The sequence below is a fragment of the Macaca mulatta genome, chromosome 15 (assembly GCF_049350105.2).
Source record: "Macaca mulatta isolate MMU2019108-1 chromosome 15, T2T-MMU8v2.0, whole genome shotgun sequence".
NCBI lineage: Eukaryota > Metazoa > Chordata > Mammalia > Primates > Cercopithecidae > Macaca > Macaca mulatta.
The window spans coordinates 98592286-98617241 of NC_133420.1; the positions used below are offsets into that span (position 1 = coordinate 98592286).

A 24956-nucleotide genomic window follows, 5' to 3' on the forward strand; every position below is an offset into this window, starting at 1 on the left:
ACCTGTAATCCCAGTTACTCAAGAGGCTTAGGCACCAGAATCTCTTGAACCCGGGAGGCGGAGCCCGCAGTGAGCTGGGATCGCGCCACAGCACTCCAGCCTGAGCAACAGAGCGAGACTGCCTCAAAAAAAAAAGTGTACGGCTAACAACTGATCCTGATAGCACAAGCAACAGCAACAGCAATAAACAGAATTTCTTCAAAAGGCTATTTCTTTCCACAGTAATACCCACAGTCATATAAGAAAATAACAACAAAAATATTTTATACTCGTTATTCAAAGACTATCCAGTTAATCTGGTCAGTCTTAGCCAATCTTTGGCTAAAGATTTTAGAGGTTTTCTTCCAATATATGTTATCCTCCTCAGAGAGGCCAGTTTCTCCAATAAATGAAACAATGCTTAATTTCCTTCTAAGTGTCCTCAGAATTTGGCCAATAATCTTGGCAATAATTCTTAAGCACTTCTCTTCTTCACTTTTGGCCCTTTTGGGAGCCAAAAGGAGATAACTAAGAAACTTCAAGGACTTTAAAGTCTACTAAGGCCGGATGCAGTGGCTCACGCCTGTAATCTCAGCACTTTGGGAGGCTGAGGCGGGCAGATCACTTGAGGTCAGTCGTTTGAGACCAGCCTGACCAACATGGTGAAACCCTGTCTCTACTAAAAGTACAAAAATTAGCAGGGCATTGCCGTGCACACCTGTAATCTCAGCTACTCAAGAGGCTGAGGTGAGAGAATGCATCTGAGCCCAGAAAGTGGAGGTTGCAGTGAGCCAAGATTGTGCCACTGCACTTGAGTCTGGGCGATAGAGTGAGACTCTGTATCAAAAAATAAATAAATAAATAAAACTCGACTACATTTCACTAAGCTACTGACCTAGTAAACACTAGACACCAGGTATCAGAAAGTAGAAAGTCAGCAACTTGCCCCAAGGTGTGCCGGGTTGCTAGGTTTTACCACTCCATGGCAACTCCTACAACTTTCACCTCTCACTGCATAACTTCAAATCGTAGCCTTCCACATCTATTTTTCTTTCTTTCTTTTTTTTTTTTTTTTTTTCTCTTGAGACAGAGTCTCACTCTGTCGCCCAGGCTGGAGTGCAATGACACAATCTCGACTCGCTGCAACCTCCACCTCCCAGGTTCAAGAGATTCTCCTGCCTCAGCCTCCCAAGTAACTGGGACTACAGGCGTGTGCCACCATGCCCGGCTAATTTTTATATTTTCAGTAGAGACAGGGTTTCCCCACGTTGACCGGGCTGGTCTAGAACTCCTGACCTCAGGTGATCTGCCCGCCTCGGCCTCCCAAAGTGCTGGGATTACAGGCATGAGCCACTGTGCCTGGCCGGCCTTCCACATCTATACAGTGGAATTCTAGGTTACTAAAAATTCTCAGCTGTAGTAAATGAAAAAAGCTAATTAGACAGAAGTATAAACAATACACTTCCACTATATTAATTATGTGAATATTTTACACGTACATATGAAAAGGATAAACAGACACATACATCTGTACATGTAGTAAGTCATCCTGGAATGACAAAGAGAGCTGCAGGTTGGGGTTAGAAGAACAATGATCTTTTATGGAATATATTTTTGTACTCCACTATACATGTTTACCATTTACCTGCATGAAATTATTTTAAGTAAAGCCAACCTCTGAAAAATGAATATAAGCTATATATTTGTTAGTAGGAAGCTATCGAAGAAGTTAAGCTCCCTTTGCTGCATACAAGCTTCAGGACTCTCCACAGTCAGTCTGTCTTTTTCTCTCTCCCCTACACTCCCACACTCCATCTTTCTGTCTCTATATGTATGTAGTTTAATTCTGCTGGCATTTCATTTTCCCTCTTGCTCACATCCTAACCCAGTCCAGAAGTTATCAGTCCCCACTCGGGAGGTCTGGTAGCAAATCCCATGAATGACAGCAACCTGTGGCTCCTGCCCCACAGACATGAGCTGGTTAGCAGAGAACCTATTGTCCGCTGGGCATGGTGGCTCACGCCTGTAACCCCAGAACTTTGGGAGGCTGAGGCGGGCGGATCACCTGAGGTCAGGAGTTCGAGACCAGCCTGACCACCATGGAGGAAACCCCGTCTCTACTAAAACTACAAAATTAGCCAGGTGGCGCATGCCTGTAATCCCAGCTACTTGAAAGGCTGAGGCAGGAGAATCGCTTGAACCTGGGAGGCGGAGGTTGCGGTGAGCCAAAATTGCGCCATTGCCCTCCAGCCTGGGCAACAGGAGCAAAACTCTGTCTCAAAAAAAAAAAAAAAAAAAAAAAAAGAGAGTGAGTGAGCCCCATCATCCTCAGAAGGTAAAGGCTCCCCCGGAGCCATACTTGCCCACCTGTGCCTGAGCAAATGAGCATAGCACACTGTAGGCTTCCACATTCCCCTTCCCTATGAGTGCTAGTTCAAGGCTGTAGAATGACTCCAAGGTCTGTCAACTCCACAGGTGAGGAAGGGACTCTGGTAAAATCCTCCTTGACCCTGAACCCTCTATCTTGCCCCACTGCTGCTTCCTTTTGTAACTTTCCCTATCACCACTCTGAAACACCCTTGTGAGAGTCGTTCTGAACTCTGCACAGCCTGAAGTCCTTCTCTAAAGCTCTAGTATCTTAGGGTTTATTATAAAACCGTGATGTCATGCCACATCCAGCACTGACACTGATCCATCACTGGCCTTTCCCTGTATTTCTTCCTGTGAAGACCCATGGCTGCTGTCTTCTGTGCCAACATAGAATGGCAGGGACTTTTTCCCCTAACATTGTTGCTAACTGTCCACCAGCCCTAAATTGCTCTGAGGATTAGACCACAGCCTCTAAACAATCATAAGTGTCCATTTTTCAAGGAAACATGACAACTGGTCCCAGTCAAGTGGAATGGGAAATCCATGGGTTTTGGAACCAGACAGGGCTGGAATAAATCCTAGCTCAGCCAGCTCCATTCTGTGGCAGCCTCCTTACGTTACCATTTACTAAGCCTTGGTTTTCCTATCTGTAAATGAGGATAATTCCTACCTCCTGAGACATTTGTGAAAATCCCTACGGAAAACCCGGCACTGGGATTTGCCGTCTTTACTCATGTGACACATCCCATTTCTCATCTCAGCCCCACAACTAAATCCACCAGATTAGCCGTGACCCTGTATCATTTAGTCACTAAACCTTGGACACATCTTAAAATCTTAAAGCGTAAAGATCATATTTCTGATATACTCCTTCCTTTCTATGAAAAGCAAAGTTTTGGCTGGGCACGGCAGCTCACGCCTGTAATCCCAGCATTTTGGTAGGCTGAGGTGGGTGGATCACTTGAGGTCAGGAGTTCAAGGCCAGCCTGGCCAACATGGTAAAACTCCATTTCTACTAAAAAATACAAAAATTAGTCGGGTAAGTGGTGGCAGGCGCCTGTAGTCCTAGCTACTCAGGAGGCTGAGACAGGAGAATCATTTGAACCGAGGAGGTGGAGGTTGCAGTGAGCCAAGATCACACCACTGCACTCCAGCCTGGCAACAGAGCGAGACTCCATCTCAAAAAGAAAAAAGAAAAGAAAACTATTATAAGGACATACTATTGAGTAGCCAATCCAAGCAAAGAAAAAAGAGTATCTTGACCTCTGTTAATTACATAGTCAATAACTTCAGTAAAATACACAGAGACAGACACAGACACACCTTCCTGCTTTCTTTGGTGCTTAACTTCTTTTTTAACTTCTTTTCTGCTTAACTTCCTTTTTAATAATGGCCAAGATTCATAAGATCTTTAAGACCCTCAGGAACCCTTTCCCTCATTTTTGACAAGAGGAAAAAAATGGCCCAGAGAGCTTAAGTAACTTCTCCAAAGTTGCACAGCTAGTTAATGATATACGGTTGTGTGACTTTAGTACACAGTGGTTAAGCCCAGCAAACTGAGTAATTCATGAAAGCTTAGTCAGGGTGATTATCACACTGCTAGGCTGTATTTCATGGAGCTTAGAACACTTTAAAGACATTTAAAGATATTCTGTGAATTATAGTATGTGTATTTAATTGCCAGGAACAATAAGATTCCACAGGTCTTTATTTGGTGGATGTCTTATAGCTCCCACATTCTAGACCAGTGCCATCAAATTAGACTTTCTAAGAGACAGAAATGCATTATCCAATATGGTAGCCCTGAGTTGTATGTGGCTATTGAGCACACAAAATGTGGCTGGTGTAATGAAGAAACTGAATGTTTTCATTTATTTCATTGTAATGAATTTAAATTTAAATAGCCACATGTGGCTGGGGGCTTCCATACTGGAACAGACCCCTGTACTTTACTCCAGACCCCTGTAATTTAGAGACCTAGTGCAGTAAGCACATTGAGTATTGAGCTTTGGAGACAGATAAACTCATTCAGATACTTTCTAATTCAGTAAACTTGGCCAATCCCGTAACTGCCTATGTCTCAGGTTTCACATGTGTAAAAAAGAACACAGTCCTCCTTAGCACCCAGGGGAGAGAGTTCAAGCCAATGTGGCCTGCCTTCCTGTGTTACTTCCCAGTGCTCATTCAAATCTGACACTAGGATTGGGCCTTTCTAGACACTTTCCCCAAATGGATGCAGTGGAGAAGTAGACTTCTAGTTCTAGGAAACAAGGACATTTAGTTCCCACAAGGATGTCTGGAAAATGAAGGGGTGGACTGAGATGAAATCTGAACAAACTCACCTCTCTCTGACATCATTCCCTGTCCAGATTCAGTCTTGACTAATAATGAACAGGAAAGAGTTGAACCTGCATTTCTAGAATTCATGGCCCCTGCCTTTGTGATGCAGACAAAAACAGACCTTCAGAGGGAGAATCCTTTACAAAATCCTCTAAGCTCTAAACACTGCATGTAGCTCAGGGGAGTCCTGTTTCTGTGTCTGCAGCCCTTCTTCCTCCCTCATGCCCAGTCTCCATGTGAACCCCAGCGCCCCCAGATTACCTGAAGCTGCAGTGGTGGGGACACTGGCTGGTGGTGGCTGAGAGGGGCCACTGCTCTCAGTCATGAGGCACGGGTTGCTGCCATTGTTCTCTCTTTTGACAAGGAGCTCGGCTGCACTGGGCAGTGGGATGGGGTGGCTGATACCCAATTCCTCCTCCTGGGCCTGCTGCCTTCTCAGGGCCACCTGGAAGCACATGACAACGACAACGAGTCATCCTCCAGCACTCCAGAATCAGCTTTGCCAAAGCACAGAAGCCCCATCCATCCCAGACACCACGATTCACTAGCTCTGGAGGTGAGGTCTGAAAATCTCCCATTTCTTCTCAAACCCACCCAGGCAACTATGATGTGCAAAGCTTAGAAACAGTTTTGAGCCAGACAGTAGGTGCTCAAAAAATGCTTGTTGCCAGACATGGTGGCACATGCCTGGAATCCCAGCTACTCAGGAGCCTGAGGCAGGAGAATCACTTAAGCCCAGGAGTTTGAGGCTGCCGTGGGCTATGATCGCACCACTGCACTCCAGCCTAGGAGACAGAGTAAGACCCCGTCTCTTAACAAACAAACAGAAAAGCTTGTTAAACAAATCATTGTGTAGAATATGGTTGGTTAGGGAGGATCAGGAAAAAGCTGTAGTCAGCCAAGTGAAGGAGTACAATCTAAAGAGCAGAGGAGGTCAGAAGCAGTGACAGATTAGGAAGGAAAATGGGATCACTCACTCCTTCATTCCACAAACTTGCAAAAGGCCACTGTACTAAAAACAGGGACCAGTAAGAGTAGATCGGATCCTACATTACTTACAGTTTAACAAATGAAACAGGGCCAAGAATGGTGGTTAACATCTGTAATCCCAGCACTTTTGGAGGCAGAGGTGGGCCAATCACCGGAGGTCAGGAGTTCGAGATTGGCCTGGCCAACGATGGTGAAACCCCATCCTCACTAAAAAAAATACAAAAATTAGCCGGGCATGTTGGCCCACCTGTAGTCCCAGCTACTCAGGAGGCTGAGGCAGAAGAATCGCTTAAACCCAGAAGGCAGAGGTTGCAGTGAGCCAAGATCACAACACTGCACTCCAGCCTAGGCAACAAAGCAATACAACGTCTCCAAAAAAAAATTTTTAAAAAGGCGAAACAGGAGGCAAGCAAACATGCCACTACAACACAAGGCAAACTGTGACAACCACCACAAGAGTGGTACACAGAAGAAAGTACCTTTCACTCCTACAGAAGAAAGAGAGAAATGTCTTTAACATGTTAAAATCAGCCAGCAGTAGTATTTGGACAGAGCATTGAAGAATAGGATGAGGAGGACTTGGACAGGCAAGGATGAAGGGGCAGAACATACTGGAAGAATATGGAACAGGGTGGACAGGAAAGGCAGGGGCTGCTTAGGAAAGCCTGGAGAGCCCCGTTTCCTGGGGTGGAGGGAGCATGTGGGAGAAGCAGTGGAGAAAGGGACTGGAATCTGGCGTTGAAGTCCCTGAAGGCAGAAGAGGCAGAAGGCAGGGAGGAAGGGTGAAGACAGGTGTGTGATATTCCAGACAGACGAAAGGAGAGAGTCAGAACTGGAGACTGGAAATGACCTGACATACTCTTCATGGTCCCTCTTCAATTTATCTTCTTTTAAATAACATTGTTAAAGATTGAAAAAAGGCCAGGTGGGGTGGCTCACACCTGTAGTCCTATCACTTCGGGAGGCCAAGGCAGGGGTAACACCTGAGGTCAGCAGCTTGAGACCAGCCTGACCAATATGGTGAAACCCCGTATACTAAAAATACAAAAATTAGCCAGGCGAGGTAGCATGCACCAGTAATCCCAGCTACTCAGGAGGTGTAAAGGAGAATTACTTGAATCCAGGAGGCGGAGGTTGCAGTGAGCCGAAATCAAGCCACTGCACTCCAGCCTGGGCGATGGAGCAAGACTCCTCAAAATAAATAAATAAATAAATAAGATTAAAAAAACAAGATTAAAAAAACAGGTTTAAAGAAAATTAACTGTATTTTTGCTTACTGCATATAACAAAGACTTTCTGTTGAAACTGACTAAGGTATGGTGCTCATGAAATGACAGTGAAGCACTCCTACCGCAGAGCTGCCCAAATATAAGCCAAAGGTAAAATCAAAACGTTAGATTACAAAACTCAACTAGGGGCGGGGCGGGCGCAGTGGCTCACACCTGTAATCCCAGCACTGTGGGAGGCTGAGGCGGGTGGATCACCTGAGGTCAGGAGTTTGAGACCAGCCTGACCAATATGGTGAAATCCCATCTCCACTAAAAATACAAAAATTAGCCGGGTGTGGTGGCGTGCGCCTGTAGTCCCAGCTACTCAGGAGGCTGAGGCAGAAGAATCACTTGAACCTGGGAGGCGGAGGTTGCAGTGAGCCAAGATCATGTTACTGCACTCCAGCCTGGGGAACAGAGCGAGACTCCCGTCTAAAAAAAAAAAAGAAAGGAAGAAAAAACAACTACAATTTATATGTTGCTTTAGGAAAACTACAGTCCAAACATAGAAAGCTGATTAATTGGGAAGTAATTTTTCCTCATGGCCAAAAATAGTCTTCGACTTAGAAAAATTGACCTTAAATAATTAATGACTTAAGATTAAATAATTAAGCTTGAATTTCCTATTATTAACCAAGAGGCTTAGAAAGGGAACATCAATGAATCTGACCAGAAAGAAGTTTTAAACCCTGCAAACCTCTGAAGTATGTCAGTGCATACTCACATCCTTCCTTACACAAACCCAATGCATATCCAAAATGCTCAGGTATCTCGCTAAGGACCTTTTCTCAATGTTTCTTAGGAAATATATAAAAAGGAAAGGGGATAACAATTGATTAAAAATGCAACTATACGATTATTTTAGAATCATATATAAGATCAATTTCAAACTATTTAAAAATGACTAAAAAGTAGTTGTTTTACGGATTTTTAAGGATTCATCTGGCACAGTACACACATTCTGGTGTAGAAAAAAATACTGAAGTTTCCCATTCTAAGTGACCTTGAGTTGCTTTTGTTTTTAACGGTGTAAGCAGCCTCTTCAACTAATAAAGGTTATTCAAAATTAATTTCTCTACTAGAATATTTTTACTACATTTTGAGAAATCCCCCAAGCATGTTCTCCACACGAAACATTTAAGCCAAAGACTAAATGTTTAGAGTATTTTTCTACCCAGTGTAATTTAAAAGTCCATTAATTTTTTCAGTAAACTCATTGTGACGCATTTTATTGCCACACCCAGTGTATTCTTTTCATCCACTATAGATTAAGCTTAAAATATCTATTAAGAAATTAGGCAAAACAATATATATTTTCATGATTGCACTCGCCATCTGTGAAGTCAAAACGCGTTTAGTATAAAACACATTTGTAAAAATCTAAAGTATTACATAAAAGCATATAACCTTAGGGCATTTGTTTTTAATGGAGGATATTTACATGTTCCTAATCAAAAGTAGCACATCGTTAGCAAACATTTGTTATCTTTTCATTTTGAATAACCTGTCTTAAAAAGATGAAACAACTTTTAACTGGAAATAACGTAGATTACTGCCTTCTAAAAATCCTTTTAGAATACTAACGACATTAACTTTCCGTTAAAATGTTAAATTACTAGCCGACTTACGAACCTTTAAAAAAACAAAACCACAGACGGACAAAAATCTCAAACCCTACCTAGCGCGCTTTTTTCCACCTGCGCATATTTTTTTAAATTCGTAAGCGTGCTTTAAAACATATTGAAAGAATTTGCACTTTAATCTTCGGTCGAGAATGCAAATTTTAAAACCCTAATAAAATTTCCAGAGTTCTCAAAATGGCTGAGGCGCTCAGCCTCCATCCACGCGGGACAAAGATAAAAAGTGCGCCAGGCGCTCAGGAAAGACCACGCAACGCGCGTCCACTGCAGAGACTTTTCCAGAAAGACAAATAAGGCTTTCCGACAGGTTACCCTGGTAAGCAGCAGCCCGCCCGAGTCTCCCTTTCCCCTTAACGGAACGGCCAGCACTGGCGCCCTCCAAGATCCTTTCTTATTTAAGTGCAACTCAGCAAAGAGGCAGAGTCAGGGATTCTGGGGGCGCTCGATGAAATCGAACCCCGAAACCCTCAGCTCCCAAGGCACGGTTGGAGATCTTGGGACCCTGAAGCGGAGAGAATTCCGCAATACTCTGCTGGGAGAGGGGGGCTAGAGATCCCGGGGATTCCCTTGGAATCGAACCCTCCCCACTACCCTCACCTCGGAGGGCCGGAGCGAAGATCCTGAAGACTCCTCTAGACCAACCAACCCTGCCAACTCTTGGAGCGCGGGCTCTGGGATCGCGGGGAAGCGCAGAGGGGCGAACCCCGAAATTCCCTGCCCTGAGAGCGGGATCAGGGATCTCAGGGACCCGGGAGCACAGGGAACCCCCGCGACTCTCTTCAGCGGCTCGAGTTAGAGATCCCATGGACTCCCGTACAGGCTAACCCCGCAACTCCGCTGAAAGGCAGGGTCAGAGATCGTGGGGAACCCCGAGCCGAGCGAAGCCCGCAACTCTGCCCGGTGGGCGGGATCAGAGACACGTCTCCGGCCCTCTCAGACTGGCGTTGTAGCGTGGCCGGGAGCCCAGGACCCCAAGCGCAGCGGCCGTCGGCAAGTACCGCGGCGTCTTTCCACAACCCAGGACCCACATGGCGACGGCCATGCTGGGGGGACTTCATTAAAAAACTCGGGCCCCGCCGGGAGCGGTGGCCCACGCCTGTAATCCCAGCACTTTGGGAGGCCGAGGCTGGTGGATCACCTGAGGTCAGGAGTTCGAGACCAGTCTGACCAATATGGTGAAACCTCCATCTCTACTAAAAACACAAAAATTAGCCGGGCATGGTGGCGTGCGCCTGTAGTCCCAGCTACTTGGGAGGCTGAGGCAGGACAATTGCTTGAACCCGGGAGGCTGAGGTTGCAGTGCGCCGAGATCGCGCCACTACAGTCCAGCCTGGGGCAACAGAGCGAGACTCCATCTAGGAAAAAAAAAAAAAAAAAAAAAAACTAGGGCTGAACCCCGGCTCCCGGACGCCCGCACCCACCTGCGCGGCCATCACGCGCTGCCTCTCGGCGATCAGGTTGCACTTTTTGCACTGGCAGTCCCGCCACATGCAGAAGCGCTTGTGGCCCTTGAGCGGCGACGCGTAGCCGTGGTTCCTGCAGCGTGCGCACTTGGGCAGCCGTGGGGACTTCTTGCTCCCGGCACCCAGGCCCGACGCCCCGGAGCTGGAGCCGCCTCCGCCGCTGCTGCCCCCGGCGCTCGAACCGCCGGCCGCCCCCACTAGCGCCCCAGACGCTTTGCCAAACCCCCCAGCTTTGCCCTGCGGCGGTGCCCCGGGGGCGTGAGGGGCTTCCGACGGTGTAGAGGGCTTGCTGAATGCCTCGTCGTTGGGCATGGTGCCCCTAGGAGAAGTGCGAGCACTCTGGCCGCCTCTCTCGCCTGGTGATTGCTGCCAGGTATGAACCCGACGGACAGCGAGGCTCGGGAGGAGGAGGCGCAAGAGACGTGTTCGCTGCAGCCGGAGGTGCAGCTGGAGTGGCGAGGTCTGGACACGCCACGCCCGGAGTGGTGGGGGGTTGTGCCTTTTCTTTTGGCGCGCGCGCGCGCGACTCAGAACTTTTGGATACTTTTCAGAACATTCCCGGGACTGCCTGGGAGGGAGCGTGGCCACGCCCACCGCCCCCCGACTCCAGCCACCGCTCTCCAGCTGCTTGCAAACTTGCACTGGCTGCAAGCATCCAGGGCTTTGCTACAGGGTCCCTGCAAGCCCACCGAGAGGTACAGAGCGGCCTGGGAATCGTGGGCACCCCTCCCCCCGCTCTCGGAGGCGCCAAGACCCGGTTGCCAAAGCACGTTGCACCGAGGAAGCTGGACTCCCCAGGTCAAGAGCAGAGCCATGCTTGCATGCTTGGAGGAGGTGCAAACCACCCTACGGAGTCTTCTAGCTCCCTTTCCCCCAGAGGGGCGCACCAGATTTGATAGAGCCGACTTTGGCAACAGCCAAGTCAGAAAAAAAAAATTTTTTTCTCTCTTAAGAGCTATGAGGTGGAAGGCCTCAGAAATGTATAGGGTAAATAAGATTTGCCCTATTTGTACGGCAAATAAGATCCTCAGTGTGCAGGGCACAAGCACTTCAAAAATTTCAAAGGTTGGAACTTTCTGTTCTCCGTTTATCCCTTCCTGCACCAGTGTTCATTTGCTCACAAGACTTCTACCTCCTTCGCTCCAGATAACTTTACGATCTACGATCTACTATTCCAGCCCGTGTTCCCGTTCACTTCAGGTGCATATAGCTTCTTGCCTGTGAGGCCGCTTGAACTTACACTCTGCAGGCACGGGAAACTCAAACTTAAAAAGAAACATATATGTTAAAAAACTGAGGTGGGGGGTAGTTACACATATGTAGACATTTATCAAAACTCATTCTACACTTCATATCTGTGCATTTTACTGTATGTCATTATACATCTTAAAAAACAAACAAACAAACAAACAAACCTGGTTCGATCATCTTACAGCCTGTCCCAGGGTTCTCATCCTGAACTTCCGCCCCAGCCATGCCTGTGTCCTCTCTGCACCTGCACAACAAATGCTCAGCAGCTAAGGCCTGCTGAGCAGTTCTTCCTACTCACCCACGTGCTCCCTAAGACCAGTCCTTCACCTCAAGTCTGAATCTCTGCAGTAGCTCCCAGCTGGTATCTCCATGTCTTAGTCTTCCGGTATATTCTATACACACAGCAGGGGGCCCCAGCAGTGCTTTGCTATTGTTTTCCATGTTAACGAGTTAAAGACCCGGGAGTGGGTCTTAATGCACTTTGAATGCTCCTTCTTTCCCACCAGAACTGGTATTAACCTTCAGGATCCTGGGCCGCCTCCAGACCTAGGGGATTATTTCTCCAAAGAGGCATGGTCACCCTGTTCAGCTTCTCATCAAAATGGTTGTACTGTGGCCACCTCTTTCAGCAGTTTGGTGTTTTCAGTACTGAGTTCTGAAATCCTCGAATCTGCCTTTGGAGCTCTAATTCTGAGGCCTCTCTCACGGGCCCTTTCCCTCAGTCTGAAATTTCTCCATTAGTATTCTCTGTCTGAAAGTTACTTCCAAAAGAAGCATCTAGCTTTACACAGCACCTCTACCTGTGAAACCAGTGAAACTCTACTCCTGACAGGAGCTAGGATGCAACCATCTATCCCATTCTGGAACCTTATAAATGATAACCACTACTTTGTTCAGAATATCTCATGCCTCTTAAATCTTCCATTAAAACACGCATGTCAATTGCTATTATCCAATATTTATGTTCTTTTTCCAGATTTATTTTTCCAGATTTATATTTTATTTATTTATTTATTTTTTAGAGACAGAGTCTTGCTCTGTTGCCCGGGCTAAAGTGCAGTGGCACAGTCATAGCTCACTGTAGCCTCCAGCTTCTGGGCTAAAGGGATCCTCCTGCCTCAGCCTTCCAAGTAGCTGGGACTAGAGGCATGTGCTACCACGCCTAATTTTTCTTTTTCTTCTTCCTTTTTTTTGAGACAGAGTCTCGCTCTCTCACCCAGCCTGGAGTGCAGTGGCGTGATCTCGGCTCACTGCAAGCTCCGCCTACTGGGTTCACACCATTCTCCTGCCTCAGCCTCCCAAGTAGCTGGGACTACAGGTGCCTGCCACCATGCCCAGCTAATTTTTTGTATTTTTAGTAGAGACGGGGTTTCACCATGTTAGCCAGGATGGTCTTGATCTCTTGACCTCGTGATCCGCCCGCCTCAGCCTCCCAAAGTGCTGGGATTACAGGCATGAGCCACCGAGCCTGGCCCCAATTTTTAATTTTTTGTGGAGACGGGGGCTCACTATGTTGCTCAGGCTGGTCTCAAACTCCTGGCCTCAAGTAATTCTCCTCCCTCCACCTCCCAAAGCACTGAGATTTATAGGTGTGAGCCTCCGTGCCTGAGCCATATTTATATTTTAATACTAAACTGGAGCTGAGTCATTCCCAAGGTCCTGTCCAGTTTTAGACACTGAAGTAGATGCAGGAAGAAGCAGCTGTCAAATCCCAAATTACAAGGGAATATGTGTTCTTTACAAGCATCCTATCACTGGAATCTGTGAAGGAGGAATTTAAGCCCACAGAAAATTCAAGGCTAAGAATCTGTGTGACCAAGGCATAAAAACATAAAATGTTGTGATGAAGTTAATGGCCTAGTAAAGTTTTTATTCACAAAACACAGAAGAGGTACCAGACAGGAGACCACCAAAAATAGAGACAGCCCCTGCACAGTGGCTCACGCCTATAATCTCAGCATTTTGGGAGGCTGAGGGGGGCGGATCACCTGAGGTCAGGAGTTCGAAACCAACCTGGTCAACATGGTGAAACTCCTTCTCTACTAAAAATGCAAAATTAGCCAGGTGTGGTGGTGCATGCCTGTAATCCCAGCTACTCTGGAGGCTGAGGCAGGATAATCACTTGAATCCAGGAGGCGGAGGTTGCAGTGAGCCAAGATCATGCCTTTGCACTCCAGCCTGGGCAAAAAGGGCAAAACTCCGTCTCAAAAAAAAAAAAAAAAAAGTGGCCGGGCGCGGTGGCTCACACCTGTGATCCAAGCACTTTGGGAGGCAGAGGCGGGTGCATCATGAGGTCAGGAGTTCGAGACCAGCCTGACCAACATGGTGAAACCCCGTCTCCACTAAAAATACAAAACTTAGCCAGGCGTAGTGGGGAGTGCCTGTAATCTCAGCTACTTAGGAGCTGAGGCAGGAGAATCTCTTAAAACCCGGGAGGCAGAGCTTGCAGTGAGCCGAGATCGCTCTATTGCACTCTAGCCTGGGCGACACAGGGAGACTCTGTTTCAAGAAAAAAAAAAAATGTCTGGGCGCAGTGGCTCATGCCTGTAATCCCAGCACTCTGGGAGGCCAAGGCAGGCAGATCACTTGAGGCCAGGAGTTCGAGACCAGCCTGGCCAACATGGTGAAACCTCATCTCTACTAAAATACAAAAATTAGCTGGGCAGGGTGGTGGGCACCTGTAATTCCAGCTACTTGGGAGGCTGAGGCTAGAGAATCGCTTGAATCCTGGAGGCAGAGGTTGCAGTGATCTGAGATAGTGCCACTGCACTCTAGCCTGGGTGACAGAGTGAGACTCTGCCTCAAGAAAAAAAAAAGAGAGAGACAGGAAGTCCCCAAGAATGAACAAATTTGTACTGGATATTTCAAGTAGCCTGGCTTTGTTGTCTCCTTTCTCTCCTCTCCTTTTTCCAGACATGGAAGCCATAAAGATGATACAGATCTGTATTTACTGAAATAGAAATATGTCCAAGACATATTGGTAAGGGGGGGAAGGGCAGTTCTAAAACATGTCAGGGTTAGGCAAAGACTTCTCAGGCATAACACCAGAAGCAAAAGTGGGCCGGGTGCAGTGGCTCATGCCTGTAATCCTAGCACTTTGGGAGGCCGAGGCAGGTAGATCACCTGAGCTCAGGAGTTCGAGACCAGCCTGGGCAACACGGTGAAACGCCATCTCTACTAAAATACAAAAAATTAGCCAGGCGTGGCAGCCTGCTCCTGTAATCTCAGCTACTGAGGAGGCTGAGGCAGGAGAATTACTTGAACTGGGGAGGCAGAGGTTGCAGTGAGGCAAGATCACAACACTGCACTCTAGTCTGGGCCGCAGAACAAGACTCCATCTCCAAAAACAAACAAACAAACAAAAGCAGAAGTGATAAAAGGAACAAAACTGACAAACTGGACTTCACCAAAATTCAAAACTTTTGTGTCTTCAAAAGACACCATTAAGAAAATGAAAATATGGCCTGATGCGGTGGCTCATGCCCGTAATCCCAGCACTCTGGGAGGCCAAGGCAGGCAGATCACTTGATGTCAGGAGTTCGAGACCAGCCTGGCCAACTTAGTGAAACTCCATCTTTACTAAAAATACAACAATCTGCCAGGCGTGGTGGCAGGTGCCTGTAATCTCAGCTAATCAGGAGGCTGAGGCAGGAGAATCACTTGAACCCTGGAGGTGGAGGTTGCAGTGAGCCAAGATAGCGCCACCACACTGTAGTCTGGGCAACAAGGGGAGACTCCATCTCAAAGAAAAGAAAAAAAAAAAAAAAAAAAAGAGAAGAAAAAAGAAAATTAAATGAAAATACAAGCCAAAACATTTTGTGAGAAAATATTTGAAAATCACATATCTGATCATCAGATATCTGATTTGTATCCAGAATACATAAACAACTCTTACAATTTAATAATGAAAAGACACCCCAATTGAAAAAATGCGTTTAATATGGCCGGGCATGGTGGCTTACACCTGCAATCCCAGCACTTTGAGAGGCTGAGGCAGGAGGATCTCTTGAACCCACGAGTTCACGACCAGCCTGGGTAATATAGGGAGACCCCATCTCTGTAAATAATTTGAAAATTAGCCAAGTGTAATAGTGTGCACCTGTAGTCCCAGCTACTCAGGAGGCTGAGGTGGAAGGCTCACTTGAGCCTGGGAGGCTGCAGTGAGCTGAGATGGTGCCACTGCGCTCCAGCCTGGGAGATAGAGCGAAACCCTGTCAAAAAAAAAAAAAAAAAGATTTGATTAGACATTTTACCAAAGAAAATATTCAAATTGCCAAAAGACGTTCAGTATATTTACTCATTAGAGAAATACAGATCAAAAACATGATAAGCTATTGCTTCACACTCGCTAGGATACCTATAATAAAAAAGATAGACCATAGCAAGTATTGACTAGGATGTGAAGAAACCAGACTCTCATATACTGCTGATGGGTATGTAAAATTGTGGAAAACTTAACATATGACCCAATAATTTCAATACTAGGTCTCTTCCTCAGAGAAGTGAAAACATACGTCCATGCAAAGACTCGTACATTAAAATGTATAGCAACATTTTTTTTTTTTTTTTTTTTTGAGACGGAGTCTCACTCTGTCGCCCAGGCTGGAGTGCAGTGGCCGGATCTCAGCTCACTGCAAGCTCCGCTTCCCGGGTTCACGCCATTCTCCTGCCTCAGCCTCCCGAGTAGCTGGGACTACAGGCGCCCGCCGCCTCGCCCGGCTAGTTTTTTGTATTTTTTAGTAGAGACGGGGTTTCACCGTGTTAGCCAGGATGGTCTCGATCTCCTGACCTCGTGATCCACCCGTCTCGGCCTCCCAAAGTGCTGGGATTACAGGCTTGAGCCACCGCGCCCGGCCCATTTTTTTTTTTTAAGCAGAGTCTCACTGTTGCCCAGGCTGGAGTGCAATGGCATGATCTCGGCTCACTGTAACCTCTGCCTCTTGGGCTCAAGCAGTAAGCCCTGCCTCAGCCTCCTGAGTAGCTGGGATTACAGGCGCCTGCCACCACACCCAGCTAATTTTTTTTTTTGGAGACAGAGTTTCACGCTTGTTGCTCAGGCTGGAGTGCAATGGCGAGATCTCGGTTCACCGCAATCTCCACCTCCTGGGTTCAAGCGAGTCTCCTGCCTCAGCCTCCCAAGTAAGTGGGATTACAGGCATGTGCCACCATGCCTGGCTAATTTTTGTATTTTTAGTAGAGTCAGGGTTTCTCCATGTTGGTCAGGGTGGCCTCAAACTCCTGACCTCAGGTGATCTGCCCACCTCAGCCTCCCAAAGTCCTTGGATTACAGGCGTGAGCCACCACACCCAGCCTAATTTTTGTATTTTTTAGTAGATGTGGGGTTTTACCATGTTGGCCAGGCTGGTCTTGAATGCCTGATCTTAGGTGATCTGCCCGCCTTGGCCTCCCAAAGTGCTGGGATTACAGGTGTGAGCCACCACGCCCAGCCCAGCATTATTTATTTGAAACAATTCAAATGTCCATCAACAGGTGAATGAAAGAACAAACTGTGATATAGCCATACAATGGAATATTATTGAGCTGTCAAAGGGAATGAAGTAATGATACATACTACACCATGGATGAACCTTGAAAACATTACGCTATGTAGAAGAAACCAGATTCAAAAGACTACCTATGGTAAAACCACATTTATATGAAATGTTCACAAAAGGCAAAATCAATAGAGACAGAAATTAGATTAGCAGTTGCCAGGAACCGGAGGTAGATACTGGGAGTAAGTGCAAATGCATATAAAATATTATTTGGGAAGCCAGGCATGGTGGCTTGTGCCTTTTGCCTGTAATCCCAGCTACTTGGGAGGCTGTGGTGGGAGGATGGCTTGAGCCCAGGAGTTTGAGGCTGCAGTAAGCTATGATCATATCATTGCACTCCAGCCTGGGCAACAGAGTGACACTCCATCTCCAAAAATAAATAAATAAATAAATAAATAAATAAATAAATAAATAAGGCTCACACCCATAATCTCAACACTTTGGGAGGCAGAGGCAGACGGATCATGAAGTCAAGGGGTCGAGACCATCCTGGCCAACATAGTGAAACCCCGTCTCTACTAAAAATACAAAAAGTTAGCTGGGCATGGTGGCATGCGCCTGTAGTCCCAGCTACTGGAGAGGCTGAGGCAAGAGAATCACTTGAACCCAGGAGGCAGAGGTTGCAGTGAGCCAAGATCTCACTGTTGCACTCCAGGCTGGTGACAGAGCGAGACTCTCTCAAAATAATAAAAATTTTTAAAAACTAATAAATAAATAAATATATTTTAGGGGTAACGAAATGATCTAAAATTGGATTGTAGTAATGGTTGCAAAACTGTAAATTTACTAAAATTATTTGTATGATTAAAACAAATTTTATGGTATATAAATTATACCTCAAGGAAGCTATTCAAATTTTTTAATTAAAAAACACAAAGAAAACTAGCTATAATGTACAGTGTGGCTCCACTGTGCTTTTTTTTCCATTGTTGAAATACAAACTAATGCATGTTTCTATCTGCTTGAGCAGGTTATATAATTTTCCCTGTGTGATAGGATTATGGATGGTTTTCTACTTTACAATCTTTTTTTTTTTTCTTTCTCCCAAGACAGAGTCTTGCTCTGCTGCCCAGGCTGGAGTCCAGTGGTGCGATCTCAGCTCACTGCAACCTCCCCTTCTGGGGTTCAAGCGATTCTCATGTCTCAGCCTCCCTAGTAGCTGGGATCTCAGCTCACTGCAACCTCTGCTTCTGGGGTCCAAGCAATTCTCATGTCTCAGCCTCCCTAGTAGCTGGGATTACAGGCACCCGCCACCACACCCAGCTAATTTTTATTTTTATTTTTATTTTTAGTAGAGACAGGATTTCACCATGTTGACCAGGCTGGTCTGGAACTCCTGGTCTCAAGTGATCTGCCCGCCTTAGCCTCCCAAAGTGCTGGGATTACAGGCGTGAGCCACCACGCCCGCCCTATCTGATTTTTTTTAACACTTAGCAGGCATTACTTTTACTATTAGAATAAAACAATACATTGTTTTATTGGTGAGGCAATATAGCATATTGATTAAATGCATAGTTTTGAATCCAAGCTCTGTGACCTTAGGCTCCTTAACCGCTCTATGACTCAGTCTCCTCACCTATAAAAAGGGGTTAATACTAATGCCTACTTCAAAGGGTTAGGGGGAAGACTAAATTAGTTAATACTTGTGGAGTGCTGAGAAAAGTAAGTGGTACACAGTAACATATCTTTTATTGTGGTTGTTATTTCCCAATTGGAAAGAAAAAAAGAGTACAGAGAAAGTAAATATATACACATATACACCTTCCACATATTGGAAGAACCTGTGGGGAGGGGAAGCTACAGAAGGCACTGATGATCAATTCCATCTACTTTGCATTTCGTCCACAGAAAGCTGTTTTCCGGATTGGAAAGAAAGAAAGAGTACGTAGAAAGCAGATATATACACATATACACCTCCCACATATTGGAAGAACCTGTGGGGAGGGGAAGCTACAGAAGGCACTGATGATCAATTCCATCTACTTTGCATTTCGTCCACAGAAAGCTGTTTTCCAGATTGGAAAGAAAGAAAGAGTATGTAGAAAGCAGATATATACACATATACACCTCCCACATATTGGAAGAACCTGTGGGGAGGGGAAGCTACAGAAGGCACTGATGAGCAATTCCATCTACTTTGCATTTCGTCCACAAAAAGCTGTTTTTGTCCCTTGGTACAACAGGTCAAGGGAAACTTCTCTGTGTTGCCTCTGACCATATATATGAAGTGAGATACTATATGATCAAAATATTCAGCTCCCTGTGTCAAACGTGCTGCTGTGACTCAGCTGGCCTGAACTGACAATAAGGTGCACAGCTGTGTGTGATCAATGTCCCTGTTGATTCCATCTCATGCAAGTCCTCCTCCACTAAATGCTACTACTCCTACCAGCAGGGAGAAGGGACAAGTGGGACTGCTAGGACCTGAAGCATTTAGTGGAGGAGGACCTTGTATGAATGGAAGATTGAACTGTAGTCACACAGGATTTGAGGAGGCTGAAAGGAGAAAACAAGACATTCTAGGTCATGGGAACAACGGATGGAAGGCTGGGCATTGGGAGTGTGCCTGTAGGTTGGGGGAGAGGGCACAGACATGCCAGTCTGGAACAGAGGAGTCAAGCTGGAGCCCAGCAGGAGATAAGGTTGGAAAGATAGCATGGCACCTTGCCTGCCAGTGAGGAATTTGGCTTCTATCCTTTAGGCAAATTGAGAGTGATGGAGGCTTTCGTCCTTGAGGTGTTTGAGGAATGAAAGTGTAAGTGTGGGTTCTGCCAATCACTGCCTGATCAGAACAAACCAGTTAGCCGCATCTTTGAGTTTTCTGTCCTTACACAGGGACAATATTAGGTATTCGGGATGTTTGTGAAACGCCCAAATGTTTGTTCTATGCCTGCCACATAGAAACTGCTTGATCATTGTTGGTAGCTGATGCTGACTGTAGTTTGGATTGGAGGAACAGGAGGAACCTGAAAGCAGATAGTGCTGGCATGGACCTAGTTGTTCAGAAAGATGGCTATGTTTGAAGTTGCAGCAGTGAAATCTAATTACCAACCAGTTACCTCTACACATTTGAGTTCCCACCAACATCCATGCAGACAAACAAAGGCAGTCAGGATCATGTGTATCTTAGGTAAGAACACAGGCCTTGCATTTAGACTCCCTGTGTTGGAGTCCCAGTTTTGCTATTTACCAGCCATATGCCTGTGGGCTAGTCACTTACCCTCTTTGTGCCACCCTTTCCCCATCTGAAAATTGGAAATAACCTGACAACTATTGTGAAGATGCCATAATTGATGGATGTAAAGGGCTTAAAACAGTGCCTACGAGAGAATAAAGACTGCCCGAGTGTGAGCTATTACTGTTTTCTAATTCTGTCAGAGGAATTTTTTTTTTTTTTAGATGGAGTTTCACTCTTGTTGCCCAGGCTGAAGTGCAATGGTTCGATCTCGGCTCACTGCAATCTCCGCCTCCCGGGTTCAAGCGATTCTCCTGCCTCAGCCTCCCGAGTAGCCAGGATTACAGGCATGTGCCACCACGCCCAGCTAATTTTATATTTTTAGTAGAGATGGAGTTTCTCCATGTTGGTCAGGCTAGTCTTGAACTCCTGACCTCAGGTGATCCGCCTGCCCTGGCCTCCCAAAGTGCTGGGATTACAGGCGTGAGCCACCGCATCCGGCTCTTGTAAGAGAAATTTTGAAGCACAAATTGAAGATGAAGGGAGCTAGGAGGCAGGTTTTAGGATCTGAGCAGTTTGCTAGTTCTTCCCAAATAACGTGTTCTCAACAATGTAAGTAATTAGAATCCCAGCTTGGAAACCGGAAGTAAATGACAAAGCCTCTAGGGTGTCAACATTTGTCACCAGCACGGCATCCTGATGTTATCTGAGCATCCAGAGCCTATCTCAGGCTCTTAGGAAGATGAGGGGTACCCTAAGGTGGCACATCATAAGCAGTACACTGGCAGGCTAGCAAAATGGAAGGCTGATGAGATGGGGTTTCACTACTTTGGCCAGGATGGTCTCAATCTCTTGACCTTGTGATCTGCCCGCCTCAGCCTCCCAAAGTGCTGGGATTACAGGCGTGAGCCACCTCGCCTGGCCAAGATATTTATTTATTTATATTTTTTTGAGACAGAGTCTCACTCTGTCGGCCATGCTGGAGTGCAGTGGCGTGATCTCAGCTCACTGCAACCTCTGCCTCCCGGGTTTAAACGATTCTCCTGCCTCAGCTTCCTGAATAGCTGGGATTACAGGCGCCTGCCACGGGCCTGGCAAATTTTTGTGTTTTTAGTTAGAGACAGGGTTTCACCATCTTGGCCAGGCTGGTCTCAAACTCCTGACCTTGTGATCCACCCACCTCAGCCTCCCAAAGTGCTGGGATTACAGGCATGAGCCACTGCACTGGCCCCAGGATATTTATTTTTAAGATAATTGTAGATGACTTTTCAGTATTAACTGCTATTTTGAAACAATCAGGAGACTGACTCACATTAATCTAAAGAAAAAAAAACGGTTTACCATCATACGTTTTTCTTGTAGAATCAATTGCTTACAACTCCAAGAAGAGGGCCAGCGCAGTGGCTCACGCCTGTAATCCCAGCACTTTGGGAGGCTGAGGGGGGTGGATCACTTGCAGTCAGCAGTTCAAAACCAGCCTGGCCAACATTGTGAAACCCTGTCTCTACTAAAAATACAAAAAATTGCTGGGCTCAGTGGCTCACGCCTGTAATTCCAGCACTTTGGGAGGCCAAGGTAGGTGGATTGCCTGAGGTCAGGAGTTTGAGACCAGTCTGGCCAACATGGTGAAACCTCGTCTGTACTAAAAATACAAAAAAATTAGCCGGGTGTGGTGGCATGCACTTGTAATCCCAGCTACTCGGGAGGCTGAGACAGGAGAATCACTTGAACCAGGAAAGTGGAGGTTGCACTGAGATGCACCACTGCACTCCAGCCTGCGTGACAATGTGAGACTCTGTCTCAAAAACAAACAAACAACCCAAAAAATTAGCTGGGCGTGGTGGCATACACCTGTAATTCCAGCTACTTGGGAAGCTGAGACAGGAGAATCACTTGAACCCGGGAGGCAGAGGTTGTAGTGAGCCGAGATTATGCCTGGGCGACAGAGCAAGACTTCATGGCAAAAAAAAAAAAAAAAAAAAAAGGCCGGGCGCGGTGGCTCAAGTCTGTAATCCCAGCACTTTGGGAGGCTGAGACGGGCAGATCACGAGGTCAGGAGATTGAGACCATCCTGGCTAACACGGTGAAACCCCGTCTCTACTAAAAAATACCAAAAAACTAGCCGGGAGAGGTGGCGGGCGCCTGTAGTCCCAGCTACTCGGGAGGCTGAGGCAGGAGAATGGCGTAAACCCGGGAGGCGAAGTTTGCAGTGGGCTGAGATCCGGCCACTGCACTCCAGCGTGGGCGACAGAGCGAGACTCCGTCTCAAAAAAAAAAAAAAAAAAAAAAAACTTCAAGAAGAAATCTGCTTTTAAAAATATCTATTTTGGGCCGGGTGCGGCGGCTCACGCCTGTAATCCCAGCACTTTGGGAGGCCGAGGAGGGTGGATCACGAGGTCAGGAGATTGAGACCATCCTGGCTAACATGGTGAAACCCTGTCTCTACTAAAAATACAAAGAAAAAATAGCCGGGCTTGGTGGCAGGCACCTGTAGTCCCAGCTGCTGGGGAGGCTGAGGCAGGAGAATGGCGTGAACTCGGGAGGCGGAGCTTGCAGTGAGCTGAGATCGCGCCACTGCACTCCAGCCTGGGCGACAAGAGCGAGACCCCGTCTCAAAACAAACGAAAAAACAAACAAAAAAACATCTGTTTTGCAGCTGGGCCATGTGGCTCAAGCCTGTAATTCCAACACTGTGAGAGGCTGGGGCAGGCGGATTGCTTGAGCCCCGGAGTTTGAGACCAGCCTAGGTAACATGGAGAAACCCTGTCTCTACAAAAAATAGGAAAAATAGAAAAATTAGCCAAGCATGGTGGTGCACCCTGGTATTCCAGCTACTCAGGAGGCTGAGGTGGGAGGATCACCTGAGCCTGGGGAGGTTGAGGAGCCAGGGAGCTGAGATTATGCCACTGCACAATCTGTCTGGGCAGCAGAATGAGACCCTATCTCAAAAAAATAAATAAAAAAAATCTATTTTGCAAAATTGAATTTGATGGGGGATAAACTAACAATATACATGTACTGCTTGAAATTTGTGAAGAACAAACAAATGTCAAATTGCTATATTAGATTTTTTGTTGTTGTCGAGACCGAGTCTCCCTATGTCGCCCAGGCTGGAGTGCAGTGGTGTGATCTTGGCTCACTAAAACCTACACCTCCTGGGTACAAGCAATTCTCGCGCCCCAGCCTCTGAGTAGCTGGGATTACAGGCATGCACCACCACACTTGGCTAATTTTTCTATTTTTATTAGAGACGGGGTTTTTACCATGTTGGTCAGGCTGGTCTCGAACTCCTGACCTCAGGTGATCTGCCAATCTCGGCCTTCCAAAGTGCTGGGATTACAGGTGTGAGTCACCACGCCTGGCCTGCTTTATTAGATTTTAACTTATTTTAAACAACTTTTTTTTTTTTTTTTTTTGACATGGAGTCTCACTCTCACCCAGACTGGAGTCCAGTGCCGCGATCTTGGCTCACTGCAACCTCTGTCTCCCGGGTTCAAGCAATTCTCCTGCCTCAGCCTTCCGAGTAGCTGGGATTAGAGGCACCCACCACACCTAGCTAATTTTTGTATTTTCAGTAGAGACGGGGTTTCGCCATGTTGGCCAGGATGATCTCAGTCTCTTGACCTCGTGATCCACCCTCCTTGGCCTCCCAAAACGCTGGGATTACAGGCATGAGCCACCATGCCCAGCTCAACTATTTTTTAAAAAGGAGATGATTGCTTTCTGAATTTAATAATCCATCCAAAATTATTGTCTATTTAAATACTTTCTTGTACAATTAATGATCTGATAAACCGAGACTATCTCAAGCTTTCCTGTGCCTTCTGCTATAAGAGACCTAAAAGAATAGAGGAAACAGTGAAAACAAATACTGAAATAAAATTTCATTTAAGAGTTTCAAGATGAATTGGAAGTTAAAATGTATATCACCAAAAGTGGTCAGATACATCCCCTATTGGGTTCAACAGCCACTATCTTTCTGATTTTTCAGCTTGTCAACAAAATAAAAACAAGTCAGACAGATTAGCATATGGATACTGCTAGGATAAATAACAATGTAAGTGTACCTGTATTTTTATCATAGATCACTTACATCGGGTAGAGAGTTGGGAATAGTAAAATGAATATTTTGTGACTGATTCAAAGTTTAACAATTGAAACCCTAAGTAGACACATATATGTAGGCTATTATGTATTTTATCAATCTTTTTTTTTTCAAAGAAGGCCTTGTTAGGTTTCCGCTTTACCAACTATTGGAGAAAACTACACCATTTTAGAGATACATTATAGAAACAAAAACTCACCTAATTACAGAAGAGAGATGAGCCAACACACACAGTCTGGCTCTGTCAACCAGGCTGGAGTGCAGTGGCATGATCTTGGCTCACTGCAACCTCCAACTCCAGGGTTCAAGTGATTCTCCTGCCTCAGCCTCCCAAGTAGCTGGAACTACAGGCGCATCACCACACCCAGCTAATTTTTGTATTTTGGGTAGAGACGGGGTTTTGCCATGTTGCCCAGGCTGCTCTTGAACACCTGACCTCAAGTGATCCACCTGCCTCGGCCTCCCAAAGTGGTGCTTATATATTTCTATATGCCAGAGTTGATTATATGATTATTGCCACAGCCGTCTGCTGCGACTTGAAGGGTCAAAACTTACCTTTAGCCAACCATGCCTTCAGGTCCACTGATAAAAAGCACGTTACTGGCCCTTGGAAAATAGGGAAAATGAGTGAAATATTTCACCATAGAAAAAAATTAGCAACAGTTCAAGAGGTGTTGCGACTTATTGCTGAACCATTAGTGCAAGATTCATTGCTAAAGGTTACGTTAAGGAAGTTAAGGAGTTTTGAAGAGAAAAACACGTAGGATTCGAGCGGGACGGGAGGCTTCCTGGAAGAAGCAGGCTTCCAGGAGAGCAGTTT

At 46.2% G+C, this 24956-nt stretch overlaps 1 protein-coding gene across 3 annotated transcripts in view; it reads right to left on the reverse strand.

The window, feature by feature from the left end:
* DMRT1 (doublesex and mab-3 related transcription factor 1) overlaps positions 1 to 10586 on the reverse strand; it is a 128672-nt gene extending 118086 nt beyond the window's left edge. Inside the window, exons 1-2 of one of the 3 annotated variants that reach the window (XM_015117825.3) lie at positions 10009 to 10586; positions 4951 to 5134 (exon numbers count right to left, since the gene is read on the reverse strand). In XM_015117825.3, coding sequence (XP_014973311.2) covers positions 4951 to 5134; positions 10009 to 10362 — 538 coding nt within the window. In that variant the 5' untranslated portion in view covers positions 10363 to 10586. Of the gene's footprint in view, positions 1 to 4950; positions 5135 to 9184; positions 9570 to 10008 lie in introns of those variants that run through there. The other 2 variants (XM_015117824.3, XM_077966160.1) reach the window with 2 other exon arrangements.
* Between the last annotated feature and the right edge of the window lie 14370 nt (positions 10587 to 24956).